Below are 23,508 nucleotides of genomic sequence, written 5' to 3' on the forward strand. Positions count from 1 at the left end.
CAGAGGTGTGGAGAACATTTAGGTTATCTAGCTGTTTTGATGATTGTCAAATTGTTGGATTAAGGATATATATGAGCTTGACTATATACAGTAGTTAAGGTACATTTCTGTCGTTCCAAACCTGTATGGCTTTATATCTTCCGGGGAACCCAAAAAGAAGGTATTCTGAATAATGTCTCAGTGTTTTTTGACCAAAAAATTAAAGTCAGTGGGGTCTAGTGTTGTTTGGACCACAACATTATTCAAAATATCTTCTTTTGTGTTCTACAGAGGAAAGTAAGTCAAAAAGGTTTGAAATGACCTGGAAGTGTGTATTTCAGATTGAGGGTTTCAGGATTAGTGTAAGTTTTTAGTAAATAATTTACAAAATGATGACATCACATTCTGACTGTGGGCAAAAACATTGTTGCAAAAGGCCCACTGAAGTGCCTTGGAACGCGCAGCTTTGTATGATGCGCTGACTGTCTTTTCAAATAGCCAATAGCGTTTAGTTTACCTCACAGACTGCAAGTCGTACTTGACATCACCATGGAAGCGAATCCGAGCGCTGCTGATACATTGGATTCAATAGTAGAGGTGTGAATGAATTCTAGCAATTTCATTCTTAACCAACGTACAGTTGGAAACAGAATAAAACTCGAGCGTTTGAGCATCCGAACACAAATCTCCAACTTATTTTGCTCCGTGACGTGTCAACCAGGTGGTATTTATAGCATAGGGGGCGGGACGCTTTAGATTCTAGAGAGCATTTGATTGGACAGAAGATGTGATGACAAGCTGAAGTCCACAGTGATGTCATAGAAATCCAAGATCCATTTTACCGGAAGTGAGAGACTGTAAGTTTTAAATGTGAAATCTTCTAAATGTGAATTTTGTCATTGTTTTGGAACACACCAGCTTATTCATTACCTTAAGGCTAACATATTCATACTAAAAGCTAAAAAAACTAAAATTTGGATTTCAGGGGGCCTTTAAAGTCCCCCTGTGGTGAAAATCAAGCTTTTAATGTTGTGTATATGTCTATGTGGTGTTTTTAATATGCTTTAAGACAAACCATGTGCAAATTCATAAGTCAACACCATTGCTGAGTATTTTCTCCTTAAAACTGCAGTGAACCAAAAACAGTCTCAAAAACACGGCTTGAAATCGCCGGTGTTTCTTAGGTCATAAACTACCTTGAAACCAATTACGTCAACTTGGTGGCGGGCTTTAGCATATCATTAACTATTCTCTGAAGCAGGGGAGTCTCAAGAGAAGGCAGGTTATCCTGGTATATTTTTTGGTTGATATAAAAAAAATTGGGTTCTTTTAGCAATACAACAGGTGAATTATGTACAGTATACAGTATAATGTATATTACAATGTTATGAAATGTGTATGTATATGCCTGTATGAGTGAGTGGAGGCGGGGATCATCTGCATATATTAAATGAAGCAAGGGTGTAGAGTTACATTCAAGCTATTTTAAGGCATGAATACAATAAAATAAATCACAGGAAAAAACATTTAAATATGTCATTTTGGTGATCAAAGATGAGTTTTAAGAGATAAAAGTATAGACTACAGAGGGTCTTTAAATATTTGGTAACAATTGTAATGGACGTATTGCACTGAGCATCACAAAAGGATACAAGGATGTTACATAAGGATCCCTGCTCTGACTCCATATTGTTCTGTCTGACTGCCTGAGCTGCACTCTGACTAGACTATATAAGGTGGACAGGGTTCCTCCTCCTGACCCTGTGTGCTTTATGTTCACCCACCCCCCAGCATCCGGAGGAGCGCACAAAGGCTGCCTCTGATTGAGATAAGTACCTTTGTCTCCAGGGAACAATGAATCCTAACAGGCTGCATTAAAGCTAAAAGACACAACTTGCCTTTAATGTGCAGTTTTCCTTCCTAGGCTGTCCAGCTAACGGATGGATGTGGATCTGAATTGATCGCACACACAGCCAGATATATCTCTAGATTTCATGGTTCCTTTAAATCCAATATTGAGTTTTCCATACAGAGTCGCAAGTTAACTAAATAGAACACGTCAAATCAGTCACTTTTGAGTATCCGAGACAGTAAGGATGCTGCCTAATATGTATGCAGCTTACTAGGTTATGGAACAGTAATAATGTATGTCAATATTTCTGTAAGCAACCAAGTGAATTAAAACAGCACCTGGCTATCATATGCAGAGAACATTAATTTATCAGAGCAGATAAATGGAGATTTCCTATGGGAGATGCTCACAAACACACAAACATGCCAGTTCAAAGCGAGAATCTATTGCAGGACTGTGTGCGTGTATGCTTCATATTTTCATATTCATTTAGGTGACTCATGCAAACGGTAAACTAGCACCTAGTGGGATATCAGCTAGCAGCAGAGAGAAATTTTTAGCAACCCATTAGTAAGTCCATGCGCACATGGGCCTATTTGAAGGAGGTGATCGCTAGCGTGTGTGTGTGTGTGGGTGTGTGTGGGTGTTTTAGCAACTGTATGCATGCATGAATGATTAATGGCTCTGTGGGCATATGTGTTTGAATCGGTTTTAAAAGTTGTCCATTTCAAATGATATGATATACGGCCTATACGCTTATTTTCGTAATGCCTGTACGACTGGGTGGATGTTGCATTATATGAAGTTCCAACAAGATGCAAAGAGGTTGCAGTGACCTATACGTAACTCACACACACACACACACACACACACACACACACACACACACACACACACACACACACACACACACACACACACACACACACACACACACACACACACACACACACACACACACACACACACACAGGGGAACAATAAATCTCCAACTGTATTTGAAGTAATTTGCCAATAAAGGCCAATTCACATCAAGGACAATAATAACAAAGTTTTAAAAATTGTGGTTTCACTTTATTTTGATGGTCCCTTTAACACATTCTGTTGACTATAAGTAACGTTGCCCTTACATGTCAACTAACTCTCATTAGAGTGTTAGTAGAGTATTACTGGTAGGGTCAGAATAACCAGAAACATGTAGTTGCAAAGTTACTTATAGTCAGTAAAATGTCTGTTGGGGAGCATCAAAATAAAGAGTTAGCAGATATTGAGCAGAGAGTCTACTCTAATGAGAGTTAGTTGACATGGAGTTGCATAGTTATATCAACAGAATGTTCAAAAGCGACCATCAAAATAAAGTGTAATCTACACCACAACTATAACGATAATGACACAGAAGAACGATATTGTCAGAATCATTTTCCCAGCTAATGAATAATAAAAACACCCATCAGAATCCATCCTGCTTGAAAGAGCTTGAGCATTTTAAGTGGCAGGCAACACAATGCAGCTGTTTACAATAAACAGATTATTCCTGCATGATGGTGTGAAGTTGAACGCTAATATAGCTATCGTTATTGGTGTGAACGGGCCTCAAGAGTTCATTGAGCGTGTTGAACACACTGAGGAAAAGAGGGCCGCAGGAGTGTGTAACGTATTGGGTTTGGATCAGCAGTGGTTGCTGACATGCAGGCAGATTATAACGGATCAATGTGCACATGTTTAATGCATCAAGTCCTGTCTACCCAGGGGGCAAAACACAGTGAAATTACAATGAACTTGTAATGGTACAATGCGAAAATAGAGTCAAAGCTTCATGGGTGAGCAGAGAGGGGGGAAGAAACAAAAAAAGAAACTGTGAACCTTGCACAGAGGAAGTTCAACTCTACCCTGTCTCAATGGCCCCAACTCTGAACAATACTCGCCTACTGAGAAACAATACAGGGGAAGGGTCTACAGGACACAATGTGTTCACCCTAGTTGCCCAGTGTAGCTTTTTACAGTTCTCAATGATATTTTTATCTCCGACCAACGGTGTTTTTTTAAATGGTTATTTTTTAAGAGCGACACTTAGCCTATACACAGACTATGGGAGACATACTGGCATTGAAATTGTTTCAATGTGTCACATTTTTAACTAGATTAGAAACAATATACCACGGCACACAATCAAATCTTGGAACTCGTATGATATAAGTGGGACAAAGCTTTTCATGATAACTATAAGAATGGACATCCAGCTATTATTTTTTTTAATTTTTTTTTTTTAGCTTTTGCTGCCACCTTGTGGGATAGAATAGAAGCTACGGCTTAAAGTTTAAATGACTGCTTTCAAGTTGTATTTCTAACAATAAAAAGCTGTTGTAAGATTTTTTTTTTTTTATGCCGAATTTTTTCATATAGACAATAAAGAGACACATGTATTTTAAACTACTGTAAATATTTTGTTTTATTGTGAAGCTCTCACAACTACGTTTTATTGTTTGTGATTTTATTAAATATTTGTATTTTATTTTATAAAGCATAGTTGGCGATTTGCAGTTTACTGTGGCGCGCGCCAAGGACTTGCACGTGCTTGTCAGTTTGTTTGAAAAATAACCGTCGGTCTTGTGTCATCATCCTACATCAAATATAGCCTAGTATTTTACAGTCAGTTAAATGTTACTAAGCCTACATTTAAATGTCGTCGAGTGGCGATAAATATGTGACTTTTGCAGACTAGTGTTTGTTTATAGCGAAATTGTTAGTTTAAAACAAGAACTACGACTATTAACGTTACGTGTTTCCGCTTACATCTCACACAACTAAGAGAAAAGTGTAAGTTAGGCCTACTGTAAATGACTGGAAGCAGCGACATTCATGAAAATTACATCACGTGTAAAGTGTGTACCTGGACCGTTTTAAGTAACGTTACCTGCTCAAAACAAAAGCGAGTACAGTTACAAACCTGCCAGTGAGCGAGTGGACAACTCTGCAGCACAGACTGCTGCTGGTAAGTGTTACTGCACTTTATCAGATTTTTTTTTTTTTAAGAGGTCTATAATGAAAGCTTTTTATTATTAGTACTAGTTTTTTAATTAAATGCCACAAGGACAAGGTTTTACTGTACATAATCACGTTATAACATATTAACATTAGCTGCCAGAATACAAAAAAAAATAATTATTTCCGAATAATTTAAAGTCATTTATAAAATGTGAAAAATGGTTTGCAAAAAGCCCATTTCTTTTATGAAATTTTCCTGATAAAATAAATTACTGTTTAACATGTTCTTTACATTCCAAATTATCATTCAGAAAATAAAAAAGCACATCAAATGTATATCTATTACACTCCAGTTTAGTAAGGTATTGGTTAATTCCAATGGATATCTGTTGTCATACTGAATATCATATACTGAATTTATTTCTGTTGCTGGTTAAACCAAGAGACTTTGCTATTGTTCTTGATGCAATTCCAAAGAGTGTGGTGTTACTTTTAAAGAACTAGTTCAGTGGAAATCAACATGGATAATCTTTCTGGAAATATTTACATTGATAATGTTGATATATAAAAAAAAAAAAAAACAATGTAGCAATAAGGTTATTATGTGTCTTTTCCTGCTGCAAGATTGTTTGCTCTTCTTTATTTGATCATATCTCTTGCATGGGACAAAGCTTGGAAACTAAGTTTTATATCAATAACAAAATTAAGGAACTGTCTTAAAAAATTCTTCATAGAATTGCACACGTTTTGGAAAGATTAAAACTCAATATTTCATACAAATTTTGTGGACAAGTATTTTGCATCTGTTTTTGTAATAGATATAGGCTAGCCTAATTCAATTTCTTTCTTTTTTTTCTCAGAAATTGGCTAAAAATGTAACTGACTCCTTTGTTTTTCATGTTTACAAACTACTACACCAAGATATGTTAAATATTCTCTATTTAGAGGAACAATTTTTGAGGGGAAACAATAGAGATTTATCTGAATTAATTTTAAGGCCTGAAACAGCAGTGAATGTGTCAATATGTCTAATTATTAGGGTTTTCTGAGTGAGCAGAAACTTACCTACAACTGTTACGAACATCCCAACTCAGAACAAACTCCTGAATTAGCCAATGAATATGCTTTCATTTACCATGAACAATGTCAAAAAGCATAGTAAAGGTCAATATTAAGCGACAATACAATTTGACAACACATTTGACTCTCATATCACCATTAGCATTAATTAACCTGTTTGTGATTACCATCAACAGGCTGACACATGACAACCATATATATATACACTCACCTAAAGGATTATTAGGAACACCTGTTCAATTTCTCATTAATGCAATTATCTAATCAACCAATCACATGGCAGTTGCTTCAATGCATTTAGGGGTGTGGTCCTGGTCAAGACAATCTCCTGAACTCCAAACTGAATGTCAGAATGGGAAAGAAAGGTGATTTAAGCAATTTTGAGCGTGGCATGGTTGTTGGTGCCAGACGGGCCGGTCTGAGTATTTCACAATCTGCTCAGTTACTGGGATTTTCACGCACAACCATTTCTAGGGTTTACAAAGAATGGTGTGAAAAGGTAAAAACATCCAGTATGCGGCAGTCCTGTGGGCGAAAATGCCTTGTTGATGCTAGAGGTCAGAGGAGAATGGGCCGACTGATTCAAGCTGATTGAAGAGCAACTTTGACTGAAATAACCACTCGTTACAACCGAGGTATGCAGCAAAGCATTTGTGAAGCCACAACACGCACAACCTTGAGGCGGATGGGCTACAACAGCAGAAGACCCCACCGGGTACCACTCATCTCCACTACAAATAGGAAAAAGAGGCTACAATTTACACAAGCTCACCAAAATTGGACAGTTGAAGACTGGAAAAATGTTGCCTGGTCTGATGAGTCTCGATTTCTGTTGAGACATTCAGATGGTAGAGTCAGAATTTGGCGTAAACAGAATGAGAACATGGATCCATCATGCCTTGTTACCACTGTGCAGGCTGCTGGTGGTGGTGTAATGGTGTGGGGGATGTTTTCTTGGCACACTTTAGGCCCCTTAGTGCCAATTGGGCATCGTTTAAATGCCACGGCCTACCTGAGCATTGTTTCTGACCATGTCCATCCCTTTATGACCACCATGTACCCATCCTCTGATGGCTACTTCCAGCAGGATAATGCACCATGTCACAAAGCTCGAATCATTTCAAATTGGTTTCTTGAACATGACAATGAGTTCACTGTACTAAAATGGCCCCCACAGTCACCAGATCTCAACCCAATAGAGCATCTTTGGGATGTGGTGGAACGGGAGCTTCGTGCCCTGGATGTGCATCCCACAAATCTCCATCAACTGCAAGATGCTATCCTATCAATATGGGCCAACATTTCTAAAGAATGCTTTCAGCACCTTGTTGAATCAATGCCACGTAGAATTAAGGCAGTTCTGAAGGCGAAAGGGGGTCAAACACAGTATTAATATGGTGTTCCTAATAATCCTTTAGGTGAGTATATATATATATAATACAACATTTCTGATTATTTTTATATCTCAGATCAACATATTATTAATTATTTTATTTACTCCATCTCTCTTTGTTACTAAATCAAATGCTTTCAAATGCTGAATACTGCTTTTAAACTGCAAGCAAATAAATTATATCAGGGTGCATTTGATTTAATAATCTGTTGATCTGAGATATAAAAATAATCAGAAATGTTGTTTAAATATGCAAATAAATTGCTATCTAATGAAATATGTGACAATTTGCATATATACATTTCCAGAACAGAAATCGGAACTCTTTATAAAACCATATTGAAAATTATTTCATTTTGTTAACATATTCGAGTTAAAGATTTTTGGAGTCTTTTGGTTTGGATATCTCTTTTTATCACTTCATACCAGCTATACCAACAAATTCACCATGTTTTTAGGGAAAACATTTAATATAAACTATAGGCTATACAAAAAAAATAAGTAAAAACCTTCATAATACAAATAGCAATAAAACTGGAAAGTTTGATGTAAGTGCTACTGAAGTGGAGATTTCTGGGGGGAAAAATTTATTTTTTTAATTATTTTTTTAAGAAATGTGTAATGCATCTGAAATCTACAGACAAGTTCTGGAAGCAGAACAGCCCAAAACCTCAAAGTTACCCAGTGCATGTAATGTCTTGCCTATGAAAATACTCAGCCAGTGTCATCACCAGTTTCTAGACAAATCACATCTTTTGGAAGTCCTGATCACGTCCTTACAAAAAACTCAAGAACTAAATATTTGATTGACTCCAAACAAAATGACAATAAGAAATGTACATTTGCTGTGAAAAATTATTTCACGCATGCTTTGTCTTTTTTTTTACATTTTAAAATAAAATAAGACGTGGGCTCACTTTTGTCTGTGGGCTTCTGGGCTTGTTAGGGCTTCTTTTCCTTGTTTTATGAGAAATCCAGTAAAATAATCTAATCTACCACAATGTATGAGTCGATGCCTAGTAAACCTTAAAAACCATTCAAAATGACAGATTTTGATCATATATCATAAAGTTATTTTCTGACCTAGTTTTTTTTTTTTTTTTTTTTTTTTTTTTTTTTTCAAAAATAAGAAAAGGGAATATCAATTTTAAGTTGATTTTTGTGAAGATATTTTATTGTCTTAAAAAATTATTTAAAAAAATCCAACATAGAAAATACAATAAACATTAATTGACATAAAAATACAATAAACATCAACAGGCAAGTTCAACTTTCCCAGTGCTACAAAACATCATCATGTGCAAAACTATTAAAGCTGTAGTGTAAAAAAACAAATTGGAAAATTCAAAAAGTATTAATCAAGTCTAATAAGTTAACAAATAATTTTGAGAACTAGGCCTATAGTGCATGTGCATATTTGAGAGTGATGCATAGAATGAATTATGCATGGCTTACACATTTCAGATTACAAACGTCTCAGCCACGTCCGTGTCTTTGCAGCATTTTAGTTTGTCCATGTTTAGGCAGAGCTTCTCTAGGTAACTCTGGAGCTCCAGGAGGTACAGGTAGTTGGAGGTAATGGGGAAGGCAGTTTCTTCTTTGTGCACTGGGGTCTCGGGGTTGGGCAGGGGGCATCCCTGTGAGATGGCCAGTCCCTCCAATGTGCTCAGGAGAGTTTCCAAGTCCACCTGGACCTGCTGTAGGTGCTGGGCTGGAGGCACTCGCAGCCTCAGCTGCAGGTAGCTCAAGTGAACGAAAATAGAAGTGAGACCATCAATGGGGGTGTCAATGTCAGGGCCAAAATCAATCTCTGGAGATATCTGGAAGTGCTGTGGAGACAGATTTAGATTTAGAGATTAATGTGCTGAATTGATTAATACGTTTAATTACCCACTGTGTCCAAGGGAAGTCACGCCCTTGTCATATACATTTCAATAAATAATTACATTTCATTTTCTTGTAGATGTACAATGACAGTACAGAGCTTGACTTGAATTTCCCACTGCGCAAGTTAGTTTCTTTGTCCACAAAAGACAAAGTTACAGCTAGTTTGTTATCACATGCTCCCAAAATTAAATAACATCAAGTTGAATTGAAATAAATTATTTTCTACTCATTGAATTATGAACTGCTCTAATTTGCCATTGCCATTCAAAAAATATATTAATAAAAGTATGAATTTACATCGCTTCATGGAATATTAATCATAGAATATGTTTTAAATGGCTGAGAATAAAAAAATAATAAAAAAAAAGCTTTGTTAAGTCAAGCTACATGCTCCTGTTCCAATTATAGTTCATCCAAAAATAACTTGTCATCATTTACTCACCCTCATGCTATTCCAAACTTGTATGACTTTTGTTCCACAATAGAAATTTGTCTCAGAAAGGAACTGCAAACTTAGTCATTGGTGGCCCACGTTTTATTGACCCCAACATGCATCTTTTGTGTTCCACAGAAAATGAATGGTTACAAGGATAAAAGTTTGGAGCGACATGAAGGTGATTAAATCTCTGCAGAACATTTACCTCATCCTTGATTTTTTTAATTCTGCTGATGGTGGTTCGGGCCATGATTCGTATCCTGTCCTCTGTAACTGTGGGTCGGCTGATGCTGACGGTCACCAGAGCTGCCAGTGAGAGGCAAAAGATCAGGGAAGAATGCATCTTTCTGCAAAAGAACAAATCATATTTTCACGTTTAATTGTATGCAGTGTTAGAGTATCCAAATGTCTCAAAAACTTGTTTACATATAAAAAAAAAACTTTTAAATCAATACAGTTACCCTGTTTAGTACAGTAAAATAATGAATTAAATTGTTACAAGAATATTTTAATATTTAAAATAATTAATTTTTTAAAATATTTTATCAGTCTCATTGACATAAAGGTCATATTGGGATGTTTTATGTCCAAGTGGACAAGAGTGTCTGTGTGAATGAGTGAATGAGTGAATGAGTGAGTGCTTACCTCTGGTGTGTTGATGTGCATATTGAGAAACTCAAGCAGGACTCTCCCTTTTATAGTTGTGGATGATTGACTCATTGCCCCTGTGAATCACCCTGTGCCGGTCTGGTCTGGTTTGCTTTAGTCCATCAGAGTTTTGAAGCCTGTAGTAGACACCGTCCACTCGTTCTGGTCCGTGACTTCGCACCCAGGGGCTCCAGGTAAGGACACTTCCAGTAAAGGATACTTTCAGTAAAGGACACTTCCAGTAAAGTGTCCATGTTTCAAGTGTAGTTCTCTTATACAGAAGTTTCCACCCAAATATTTGTCTCTGTAAGTTGAATATATAGCCAGTAAACAAAATAATCTAGCATTTAAAACTTCAGCTGCATTTATCATGGTTTAAAGTCATTTATTGTAAAATGGTTGCATGGAAATAATGTTTTTATATTATAGTCTTTGTCGTGAACTACTTGAATTATACCTCCTGTTATAGAAAATGTTAGAAAATATTTTAGTAAACAGTCAACAAATGATGTATTGTTTTCTGTATTCACCCATTTATTTATTTATAATGTGACCCTAAGTAGGACAAAGATTTTTTCCCCTATGGGAGTTCCTACATTTATACAAGGGGAAAAAGAACTTGAAGGAAAAAGTACAACATTTAACTTCAATTTCAACTTAATATTAGCTGCTTCTGAAGGACTTTTGAGTGTACTGTATAAGTAAGTCACTAAATTATTTATTGTGGATAAAATGATAATGACCACAAACATGAGAAACTAAAAAGGAAAAATTTCTTCTCTAGTTTCTCTTGGTATTTATGTAAAAGTGTTGTTACAAGGCCTACAAAAAAAACCAAAAACAAACATGCAGTACTGTACATCAAATTAAAATGCAGTGCTTGAGGAAAAACTAGGCCTTGTGAATTCCTTGTGTTGTAACCTAGGACAATAAGAAAGGCTGTATCCATGACTTGCTGCCTTGCCTGCCTGCCGGTCAATGACTTTGCAGGGAGCATTTGCTTAGGTACCTCCTGAAACTGATTTCGGACAGGATTCTGAGAGAGCTTTGGTGATGACTAAGCCAATATTTAATTACTACCTAATTTAATTGTTTAAAAATATTCACTTTACTCATCAACCGCAACTTTCAGATGCCATTTTATTCATTTTTATAACTGTCACAGAATCAAACGCACAGGATAGTGGACATCTATGCTGCCTTCAGAAATCGATCATATAAAGGTATCTTCTATAGTAGAAAGGATGTGATACAATCACAGGATTCGGACGTACCTTGTTTACTTCATACCTCCATATGCCGTCTGTGGACGCAGCATTTTTCAGCATTCGGATGCAGAAAAAATCTCAGACAAGAATTCAGATTCAAGATTAAAATCATTAAACAAGGCGAAGATAATATAGCTGGTTTGCGTTGAGCACATTACAAATCAAAACTACAAATTATTTGGCACATTCTCGCCTGTTAAATGTATCAATGTTCTTTTTCTGTGGACATGATGTTGGTCAGAATGTGCTGTTTGTGACTCTATATCATTTCATAAATACTTCATGACTTAGTTTATACAGATTCATGTTTATTACTTAGTGAGTGGTTTTGTATCACGACTTTTGAGCAAGCATGATTGCCAAAGGTCTCATTGCCAGTAGAGTTTTTTTCTTTTTCTTATTTTTTCTTTTTTGGATCTTCTGGGTGTTAGGCAAAAGCTGACGAATAATTTTATGAATTATCTGGCTGAAACTGGATTGCTGGCTGGAATGGTCTTACATTCCTTTAATACGCTGCGTGTTTCCTGTCTCTCATCTGTCTGAATACTTTTACTTGTGTTTGAATGAGTGTATGTGTGTGTGTGTGTGTCAGTGATGTAATTCCCGAAGGCTTTCAGTGTAAGTTCCTGGAAATTATGTGCTTTGGATTTCATTGGTTTCACATTGCTTCAGCTGAATGTTGGTTGAAAGTTGTTTTACTTTTCTAGAGATGAGCAAAGACTTGACGGTGGATATCTACCGCCGAACAGAATACTGTGTAGTTGCAATCTGAACTTTCTTAATCTAAAGGTAGTGTATGTGCTGATAGTCGCAGATGGCTTTCAGTTCTGCATGACACAATTGAATAATGAGAGTATTGTCTTACATATAGCCTATGTTACACACCCAGTAAATTGTATGTAGTATTTGAAATTGTATAGCCTATTCTGTTGTTACTGTAAAAGCAGATAGTTAAAAGTAGATTCAACAGTTTGTTTGTATGTTAATTTAATGCTGCCTGTTAACATTAACATTAGTAACCCAATTAAACTACTGTTTTCTTCCCTTTGTTGGCATATTTCCTTATTTTTGAAAAAATATTTTGTAATTTGAAAATTTGTAAAAGTTCAAGATACTTCATCAATATTTTTTATTTGTTTTCACGGAAAAGAAAGACTATTATCCAGTTTTAATTTATACTTCTGTTAAACGAAGAAATAATGTAGTCATATTTTAGGAGAACAGGGATGACCTCAAGGCAACCAAACTTGGACCAAAAGTCACACAAGTCCAGTTTTGATTCTATGGGCTCTTAATGCGACTAGTCGGGACCCTGTGTGATTCAGCCGATAATCTCCCACAAAAAAAACAGTGACATGACAGTTTTTTTTGCCAAACAAAAGGCTTTGGGTCAGTCCCAGCACTCTTACCGTAAACCCTAATTGGTTTTGTTTGTCGCAATATACTTATTTTCTATTCAGATAAACATTTTCTATTCTAGCTACAGAGTTACATGTCAACTGTTTTGTCTTTTTAGCTTTGTTACTGAGCAAATAATTTAGTATGTTAAAGGTAATTCATGTTTTAATCACAAACTCTTTGGCACACCCACTGGCATTGGCACAATCACCCACATAAACGTGTGGGACTCCATGTGCTTTTAGAGTCTGTGTGTGCGATAACGAGGAATTAAGATCCAGCTCTGATCTTTTGTTTTCACTTACCGGTAGTCCATTTGACCTCTTCATGCTCAGACACTGTCGGTTTGATCACACATTAACACGCTACATTGAGATCCAGTAATGTGTGAGAGATGGAAGCAACGGATGTGGTACACTTTTATTGGACCTGAAATACAGAATGTTGTGTACATGGACATACAAGCGTTTCCTATTAAACATAAAACAAATTAATTATTGTGTCTCATGATCTTAAACATTTTGATTTGTGCAAAAACAATTGTGGTTGGTTTTGTAGACAAATGTGCCTACATATTGATTCACTTACAAAACAAACAGTTTATGCACATGTTCAACTCTGGCTGACATTTGACATCACTGAGTGACTGATGGTAATAAAGTGTTCTTCCCGTAAACAGACAGTTCATTAAACCTCTGCTTGTTTTGTTTTTCCTTTTGAATTTTAATGTGACGCATATTCACTTCCTGTCCCTTTCCCCAATTTACTGTCAGAGGTTAGAGTTTAATCCCAGATATCCAAATCCGACTGCAGTTCAGGAGGCTGACACAGATTTATAGCATCATTCATAAAAGCCTGAGGATTTGAATCATTTGTCACAGCTTCCTTTGGTCATCATTACTGTGCAAATAAACCATCAAGAACATGAGCCAGCAAAAACAGTGGGAAAATACAGCAATTTCCTGTATTTAATAGTCTGGTAGATACGCTTTAATGAGGTGAAATAGAAGAAAATGGAATCATTAGAAAGGTATTCATATGAAATCCACTGGTGCTTGTTTCCTCCTCCTTGGGTGTTTTCTACAACAGTAAGTGTTCATTATGTCATTGAGGTGAGGATAAATGGTGGAATAATTCATGAGAATGTTACATTTGGTTTTTATTAAATCATGTGGTCTTGTGGGTCATGTGATTTTGTTTCCTTAGGATTGAGAGTCTGTTTACGGGGTTGGTCTGATTCTGCTCAGTCAGCTTGGATACGATTATCCTATGACTTGCACTTTGTCCAGGATTTCCATCTGTTTATGATTAAGTGAAAGACACAGAGAAATATTTCAACGTAATTTTCAAATCTGTGCCTAGCACTAATCGTTCAGACTGGATTCCAGTCTGCTTTTGTCCCAACCAAACTTTTCAAAACCGTTCTGCTTGGGGTGGAGGGGTGAAGGATGGTCTTATCTGGAAATCATGTGCTGCACGAAGGCAGGATATGTAAAACTCTCCAAATATGGACACCCATGTCTATGGGATACGGCATGAAGGATGCAACCTGTTATGAACAGCAAAGAATAATCACAGTGAAACTGGTTTTATTAAAGTGTCCCTATTATGGTTTTTCGAATATTCCCTTTCATGCAGTGTGTTATATAGCCGTTTGTGAATGTAAACTTTCTGCAAAGTTGTAAAATCGATAAATAAAGTTATTGTCTCACAAAAGAAAGAACTCACTCTGAACCGCCCAAACAAGTCGTTTGTAATTCGAATCCCACTGCGTTACGGTTCTACGTCTCTAGAAAATACATTTTCATAATGCCTGCCTACGTTGTATGTTGTCCATCCGCGAACAACTTGTCCCACCTTCACACACGTCATTTTACCGATGACTGCTTCTCAAATCTCAGAGCAGGATTTGAAAAACACTTGCTCTGGAAAGATGGGTCAGTACCCAGTTTATTTGGACCAGCTTGCTCCTCAGAATCACAACCTGTAAGTATGAATAATTATTAATGTGTACATTTTCTACGGAGTGTTCAAGGTAGTTTCCGGCTAACCTGCTAACTCACGTTATTACATCTTACTGAAATAGTTCAGCTGTGGCTACTATTACCTAAAACTGTGTCTATTAATGCAGATTGTCTGTCGTTCTTACTACTTTCAGTACAGATAAAGGATGGAGCAAGATTTGTTTTGCAAACTTTAATGTTACATCAGTCATTCACGTTAGTGCTTGGCTAACGTATATGCGCTGTTATTGATACGGTGGCCGCATGTGCATTGCAATAAATGAGAAATATAGTTAGATGATGGACATACACTTGTTAATACTGATGGTGAGGAATTACATTTGCAACATCTCATAATGTACCTCAAACTGAGTAGTGTATCACTGAGAAACGTGCTGCTCGAGTCGTCCTTGCGATGGAGGTTCGGGCTGAACAACTAGCTCTTCCAATGTTTCATCATCTGACTCACGCTCGGATTGATATGGTAAAATTGACGCCATCGTTACTGTCTTTACAGTGTGTTCAATTGCTGAGGACTGAGGAAGTCTCCTGAGCTGAAGTTTAGTTATGGTGATATGCATTTAGCTTCTAACAAGCACGGTGGACCAATCGCAACAAACTGGGCCATCTGGCCAATCAGAGAAGAGCAGAGAAAGGAGGGATTTAGAGAGACTCATGCTGCATTCCAGTCCACTTTTAGGCACTTGCGAACTTCCCTAAGCACTTCCCCTCGGGGGAATCCCCGCCACCATTTTGAAGTGCGTTCCACTTTGTGAAGTGGACGAGGGAAGTTTAGATGGACAGACCCTCGTTCCCTCGATTTTGACAGAGGGAGCGAGTCTACTTCATATGTACACTTCAGGCACCTATATGTCCCACAATGCAGTGCGATTGTGACGTCACCACAGATCTCGTCTAATCACCACCACAACAAACAACTTTATGATATATTAATTCTATTTTTTTTCACTGAACACAACCCAAACACCATATATACATGTGGATGCTGCATTAAACAAATTCTTAAAGGGAAAACAAATGTAAATAATAAATCAACTACATAGCTGATTCCAAGTGATCAAGGGCTTAGGACGTTCCAATTCAGCCCATTGCAGTTTCCGCCAGTAGTGGGCACTCGCAATGACGTACATCCGAGTGAACAAGACGGAGGGAAGTTAGCAAGTGAAGGGCATGACAATTTTGGACTGGAACGCAGCCTCATTCATCTGATGAGTCGTTTGAGAATCATTGAAATAATGTGGTGATGTGCAATGTATATTATGAGAAAATTGTATTGTTTTTTTACCTTTGATGCATGCAAACCTGTTGTAGGAGACCTCCAAAACAACATTAGGAACCTTTAAAATAGCATAATAGGGGCACTTTTATTCCAAATGCATTCTTTTTTTATTGTCATTGTTGATGATGTATTTCACAATGCTATTGCACAAAGTAGTTGAGTGCTAAACACTGGCTCATAGTTTGATTGCATGTACTGATTTCATCAAGCGTGGTCACCTCCATAGCATTTGAAAAATATCACTGCATTACACTGCTCCAGAAAAGCTCATGAATAGGTCAGCAAATATACAAATTGTATATTTGTTGCCAATGCCATGCTATTTGTTTTGGCAGACTGTGTTTGTCTATTCTTGTGAAGATCAGATCAAATTTTATGACCAGTGTCTGCAGAAAACTGTACATAATTTTCTGTACATAATAGAACTGAGCCTGGAGAGCTACAGTATGAAAAGTGCTGTACAAGTAAAATGTATTTAAATAAATAGAAATGGAATCAAAGTCAATTCTCTACTCTTAGATCAAACTAGCCAATATATTTATTTTTTACTTTGTTCTTTGAATATTTGAGCAAAAATATTCTTTCTGATAGGCTAAACCTCACTGTTTGATGAGAAGAGAAATTATTATAACTTGGAGGATAAAAAAATAAGCAGTCCCTCAACTCTTGCGGTCTGTTTCTCTTGAACTGAGTGTAAGCGCACTGCTCAATTTGACCTGTAGGAGGTTTCACTGAGTCAGGTTTCAAATGCGAGAGAGAAACCAGAAGATCAGGGTAAATGCAAATGAGTCAAGAGAAGGGGAGGGAATAGTAGAACAGTTAGAAAGGATATTCCCTTATAAAGAAGAAAATGTAAATTGAATTGTCGGTCCCACTTTATATTAAGTGGCTTTAAGTACAATGTACTTACATTGAAATTAATAATTTGATACACTGGACTTATTGTGTACATGCATGTTTTTACATTGTACTTACATTTTGAAAATACTTTCATGTAATTACAGATGTAATTAATTGATGTAATTACATGTATAATTACACTGTTGACCTTCCCTTACACCCTAACTCACCCTTAAACCTAACCATCCTACCAAACCTGTCCCTAATCTAACTCGTATCACACCTCAATAGCAGCACAAGTGTTTCACAAAACAACATGAACACAATAAGTACATTGAACTTATTTTTCGATGTAAATACATAGTACTTAAAGCCACTTAATATAAAGTGGGACCGAATTGTCCAATATGTACTCAATGCTTCTCCATTTTTGTTCATAAGAAGCAGGATATAACAGTGCAGTTATGCCGTGTGCAGTTATATAAGCATAACAGTTATGAGTGCAAAACTCCATGTTGTACATTATTTTATTAGCGTTCTGGCAACCTTTGCATCACTTTTATTAATTTATTTCATTCAAGTCCACTCAGCTAGAGAGAGATACGGATGCAGGAAAGATTCACACAACACTGAAATACACCAAACATCAATATTTTAATTGCAACTTTTGGTTACATTTAAAACCTTTCTAACAAAATACCATTAATAAGGAATAATTAAATAATTGATTAAATTAAAACCTCTATTAGCAAATTCAATAGTTCAAATTCAAATCTACAATAGTGGCTTCATTAGGTCCGTTATAACATGGAGACCCAAAAAAAGTGGTTCCACAACAGTGGAGCATTGCTCCATTTCCCAAGGCTAAATGGTGACACAAATTGTGTGCCATGTTTTTGGATCATAATTCAAATGGACTAACCCCATCTCCAATATGAGGGTCACACCGTCATTAGTATAGTAAGGATTGTGCGTTTATTAAAACAAGGAAAAGAAACAAGAAATACTTTGAATAATAAGATTACATTCTCTAAGTTCTCAATTTGTAACCTTATCTTTACAAAAATTTTTCTTTGATTCCACTCTCCTGCAGAACAGAGACTTGTTACATATATTTATTAAATCTTTATTTGGGTGAGCCTCATTTAAACAGTCTGTCAAGCATATGGTCTCCCTTTTTGTAAAGTGCATGATCTCCAAGAGAAGAACGGAAACAACAGAAAGGCCTGTGGACAGTAGAGTCACGTGGCCAAAGCACTCAGCTGGTGTCCCGGTGAATGGGCAGGAAGTTATGGGGATAAATGCTCTTGGCAAAAAATAAATGTCAGATTTTTTTTTTCATAGACCCACAAACAATAAAATGCAGCTGAAAAAACAATACATATGTATTAAATTGTATAAATTAATGTACTGTTTCATGTTTAAGAAACTAGTGCAGTATATTGACCAATATTGATGGAATGGTCCATTTTATTAGACTTTTTGAGATGGATCTTTTGAGAAATAAAACAGGCCTTATAGTTTGAATTGATTTCTTACATATTGCATTTGCTACACATTAATATAATCTGACTCAGCAGTATCAGTTACTCCAGCCAACAAGTAAAAGTTAAGATCTGGTTGTTTTCAGATTGAAGTTGCTAAATGCATCACAGTTCATCTTGTGCGACACATTTGGCGAGGGCTTTGCCTTCATTTCTGCACAGATGTAGGTTCTGTTTCAGTTCTCCTTCACCTACTGTGTTTTTTGTTTATTTGATACAGGATTTTGGTTTATTTTAGGAAGTCAAATTATATTAAAACGTACAAGGTCTGTAAATCTTCCACAGCAAAATGTGTTGTTGAATCTATGCAAAATACTGTATGGTTATGGCTGGTTTAGAAATGCTTAGCTTTTAAATGCTTTTAATGGTGCTCAATTACACAGAATGAGCACCATTACTTGACTGTTTCTTGCGCTCTTTGATTGTGTTCTATCCAGCCTAAATTGCCAAAAATGTTTGTTTCTGTGGATCGGTTGTTGCGTTTATGACGTGAAGCCTAAACTTCACGCGTCACAGGTTAGTCCACTTAAAGCAACTACTCTCCTCGTTCTTCACATAGTGTAAGAACCCCATTCCTGCAGCCCATATAAGTTCACAAGTATAATTTGACCTGTGAAAATCTGCCAAAATGCACCCCGAAACCGTCATGTGTCGAATGTGAAACGCCCTTTCTATAGCATTGTATCTCAGCATTGTATTCTGCGTCTAATTTGTTACCGGGCCAAAGATGGTTGAGGTCCAGCAGAGTAGATGACGTAGGCATCCTTTAGGCTTACCTCACTAAATGCGTCATATGTGTAAAAGTGTCGCGCTCCCATGCGCGCTCTCCTCCCTTTTCTGATTGCGCCTCTGCCACAGTTCCTTATAACGACTTTAGTGGGTTTTTTGTCGCCCAAATCAACCACCAAAATCTAATGGGCCTTTATCCAATCATTTTAACCCGTGTTTATCTCCATGTTCACATTGTGTGTAAATGACCATCACTGAGAAATGAAACACTATATACGTGCATTTGGAGAAACGCAAAGACAAACGTACTGTCACGGCTGATGTAGTGTAAGGGCTTTGCCTTAATTTCTGCACAGATGTAGGTTCTGTTTCAGTTCTCCTTCACCTACTGTGTTTTTTGTTTATTTGATACAGGGTTTTGGTTTATTTTAGATAGGAAGTCAAATTATATTAACACGTACAAGGTCTGTAAATCTTCCACAGCAAAATGTGTTGTTGAATCTATGCAAAATACTGTACCATGATGGTTATGGCTGGTTTAGAAATGCTTAGCTTTTAAATGTGAATCTTTTTTGAGTGTGTTATGCAAAAAGGGCATTTTTTTCAGTAATCTGGCGTTTGATGGAAATTTTGAGAGCTTGATATATCTGTTAAGATGATGTGGTCCTCTGCAGATACTTTTTGGGGTAAGGGCTTCCTGGCTACTGGTTCAAGGAACAGCAAGCCCAGACCGCAAAAAGACCTGAAAAGGACAAGACGGGGACCTGGAAATCAGCTTCGTATATCTGAACAGAGAAAGGGAGAGGGGGAAAGGGAGGGAGAGAGAATGAAATGTGAATGTCAGCCTTCTTTCATTAAGAAAATATTTCTTAAAAACAATAATGAACACACATATTTATCCGTCTCAAATAGGTTAACAACTTGAAATCAGGAAAGGCTTTAATTTAAACTACTACAATTACACAATGTAAATGATTAAATTATACAGAATGAGCACCATTACTTGACTGTTTCTTGCGCTCTTTGATTGAGTTCTATCCAGTCTAAATTGCCAAAAAAAAAAATTTCTGTGGATCGGTTGTTGCGTTTATGACGTGCAGCCTAAACTTCACGCGTCACAGGTTAGTCCACTTAAACCAACTACGCTCCTCCTTCTCGCGCATAGTGTAAGAACCCCATTCCTGCAGCCCATATTTGCGCAAGTTCAAGTATTATTTGACCTGTGAAAATCTGCCAAAATGCACCCCGAAACCGTCATGTGTCAGATGTGAAACGCCCTTTCATCCGATCCTTTCTATAGCATTGTATTCTGCGTCTTTTTTGTTACCGGGCCAAAGATGGTTGGGGTCCAGCGGAGTAGATGACGTAGGCATCCGTTAGGCTTACCTCACTAAATGCGTCATATGTGTAAAAGTGTCGCGCTCCCATGCGCGCTCTCCTCCCTTTTCTGATTGCGCCTCTGCCACAGTTCCTTATAACGACTTTAGCGGGGTTTTTTTGTCGCCCAAATCAACCACCAAAATCTAATGGGCCTTTATCCAATCATTTTAACCCGTGTTTATCTCCATGTTCACATTGTGTGTAAATGACCATCACTGAGAAATGAAACACTACATACGTGCATTTAGAGAAACGTTAAGACAAACGTACTGGCATGGCTGATGTGGTGTATTCGGGCTGATTGAAGGAGGCGTGTTAATTAAACGGTTGCTGTCCGTTGTGCTGAACGGGTTGCTGTCCATGGTGCTGAAACCCGCCCGCCGCGGTGAACGCCCTGTGCTGCACACACCCACAGTTTGTGGAAGAGATGGGGAAAGAAGGGGGTTTCGTCACACCGATGATACAAACACAGGTGCTTGTAATCTGAAACATAAAATTTAACTTATTTAAATATGACTTTCCACAAGAGAATATTGAAATCACTTTTTTTTTTTTTCGGATTGGGTGTCTTTCAATATCCCTCTTTCACTGTGTGTATAAGTGTAATTGTTTTAGGGGTGTGAGCATGTGTGTAATATTTCTCTTTTATTGCGAGGGTGTTTGCTTCCCATGCATGTTTGTAAGAAGGTTTCAATGGTTACATTTAATCAAGTATGTTGCACAAAACAGGAATGTTTATAATACAATCCTTATAGTACTTGTTGCTAATGCTTTTGCGCTACCCTAGTCGGTTTGGTGTAGTACCGGACGAAAATCATGTTCGTGTTTATGGAAGTGGATATGACTGACTAATTATTTCAGTTCTACAGCCTACATGCCACTGTCCCACACCTTTAGCTGTTTTTATAAAGCACGTAAAAGCATTTACGAATCGGGCAGTTAACATATTGTGTGTTTGCGTTGTATTTTCCTATGCATACTCGCAGGCGCCTGTTCCACACCACATTCAGTCACGAGTCAGCATTTGAAAAACGCAATTAAATAATCGGAAGCAATTTCAGACGATTTCAAGCAAAGATAAGTCAGCACTACGAAATGATGCACGTTTCAACAGTTGTAATAGCTCTAAATGGTTTTTAAAAGCGCGCAAAGGGACGCAGGGCGAAGCACGCGCGTTATAGCTCATTTATAGGCGCTTATAACCCGCTCCATAGAAACCATCTGAAACAGGGTGTTTTCTGCATGTGTTGAGTTTACAGATGAAGACAGAACATGTATCAGACTGTCTTTTAGAAAGTCAGAAATACATTACCAATGCTTCTACCAAGCCCCATTAAAGGGGACGACACAAGGCAACGCGGATTCGTGAGCGTTAAAAGAAAATACATGTCAGACTTACCGTGTGAGCGATGCTTCAAGGAAGACGAGATCTTTTTTTTTTCTTTTTCTTTTTGTAATAATAATTCCAATAGATTCGAATGTGCTCCACTCACATTGATCTTTAATGTTTTCAAATTACACTCTGATGTTTTAATACATTTTAAACTAATCCATTTTGTCCTTTCCGCGTTTCTGGAAAATACTGCAAAATCTAATGGAAGCGCTCAATTCCTCCAGTCTGCTGTTGACCTGCATTGACGTCATTGCGTCATTAGGTTTCCCCTGGAAACACAGGCGTTCCAAAAATAGTAACACATTAATTCAACTCTGGCTGAGGGTTGGCGCAAGCGACTATTTGTATCAATCCATAATATTCTGATTCGCTCCCTCCCCCTACATTGTCTTCTTCTTTTTATTATGTTTCCTCTTTTCTTCTTCAGAGAGTGTAAAGCTCGCAAGGACGAGTGGCGCACGAGCAGGTACGACTTTACGACTATTTTAAGGAGCGGGCAAGGTTACATAAATATCAAAGTGAGGGACAGAGCAGAGGAGAGTTGTTCTCCGGGTTGTTTTATTCCCGCCCGCAATCAAAAAATGGTAGTAAGAGCAGAAACAGCGCCACGAGGACAAAAATAGAAAGTGCCGAGCGCGAGCAGTCATCTGTCTGGAGAGCTCGTGAGTCCTCGCGTGTTTAGTGGGGAGCTCTACCAAAGAAAGCTTACAAAAAAGAAGAAATAGTGCCTCTGTCGTAGTTGTTTTAAGTGCTACATGCATATGTACAGGCACATGTTATAATTTCTTCTGCTAACAAACACTTGATTTGGAAATATTTATCGGGTTTGCAATGGTTTGATCACCATTACATTCTTCTCCATAGCAGCGACCGATAGGCAGCCATAGGGTGATGTAAAGCAGCCATTCACTCATTCCCCATTCATTCATTCATTCATTCATTCATTCATTCATTCATTCATTCATTCATTCATTCATTCATTCATTCATTCCCCATTCATTCATTCATTTACCCATTCAGCTCCAATGTAACGCATATTTGATGATATCGATGTGGATTATAAAACCGGAAATAAAATATTTTTTTATTTTTTTAATCAATGACCGAAACCTAGTTGGCAGCACGTGAGCGTTATGTGCTGCACCACGACCAAAAAACGCCTACATCAACCATGTGCTCCGCACGAAGCATAAATTAATTAATGAAATGCATCGGCCACTCCCTTTATGAAATGGTATCCTTCACTGTGTCTACGTGTTGATGCTCACAGAAGCTTGCTTATGCCTGTGAGCGTTTTGTATAAATGAGAAGAATCTGCTCCTCACACTCAGGTTCTAGCTGAGCATTAAATGGGACTAATTGTGTTTGTATATATTTATTTTGGGGAAGGGGA

The 23,508-nt window shown here is 37.3% G+C and overlaps 1 protein-coding gene and 1 long non-coding RNA gene across 2 annotated transcripts; both read right to left on the reverse strand.

Moving 5' to 3' along the window:
* Positions 1 to 8,441: 8,441 nt before the first annotated feature.
* On the reverse strand, positions 8,442 to 10,345 carry lepb (leptin b). The gene is made up of 3 exons (XM_082167872.1): positions 10,258 to 10,345; positions 9,818 to 9,959; positions 8,442 to 9,118 (listed from the first exon to the last, which is right to left on the reverse strand). The coding sequence occupies exons 2-3, from the start codon at positions 9,953 to 9,955 to the stop codon at positions 8,750 to 8,752; spliced, it is 507 nt and encodes a 168-aa protein (XP_082023998.1). The 5' UTR covers positions 9,956 to 9,959; positions 10,258 to 10,345; the 3' UTR covers positions 8,442 to 8,749.
* A 9,699-nt stretch (positions 10,346 to 20,044) lies between these two features.
* On the reverse strand, positions 20,045 to 23,075 carry LOC309498086. Its single transcript, XR_014205844.1, has 3 exons — positions 22,122 to 23,075; positions 20,993 to 21,205; positions 20,045 to 20,127 (listed from the first exon to the last, which is right to left on the reverse strand). It is a non-coding gene; the product is annotated as an uncharacterized lncRNA (long non-coding RNA).
* Positions 23,076 to 23,508: the final 433 nt, after the last annotated feature.

Source organism: Leuciscus leuciscus (assembly GCF_965113295.1).
Source record: "Leuciscus leuciscus genome assembly, chromosome: 4".
NCBI lineage: Eukaryota > Metazoa > Chordata > Actinopteri > Cypriniformes > Leuciscidae > Leuciscus > Leuciscus leuciscus.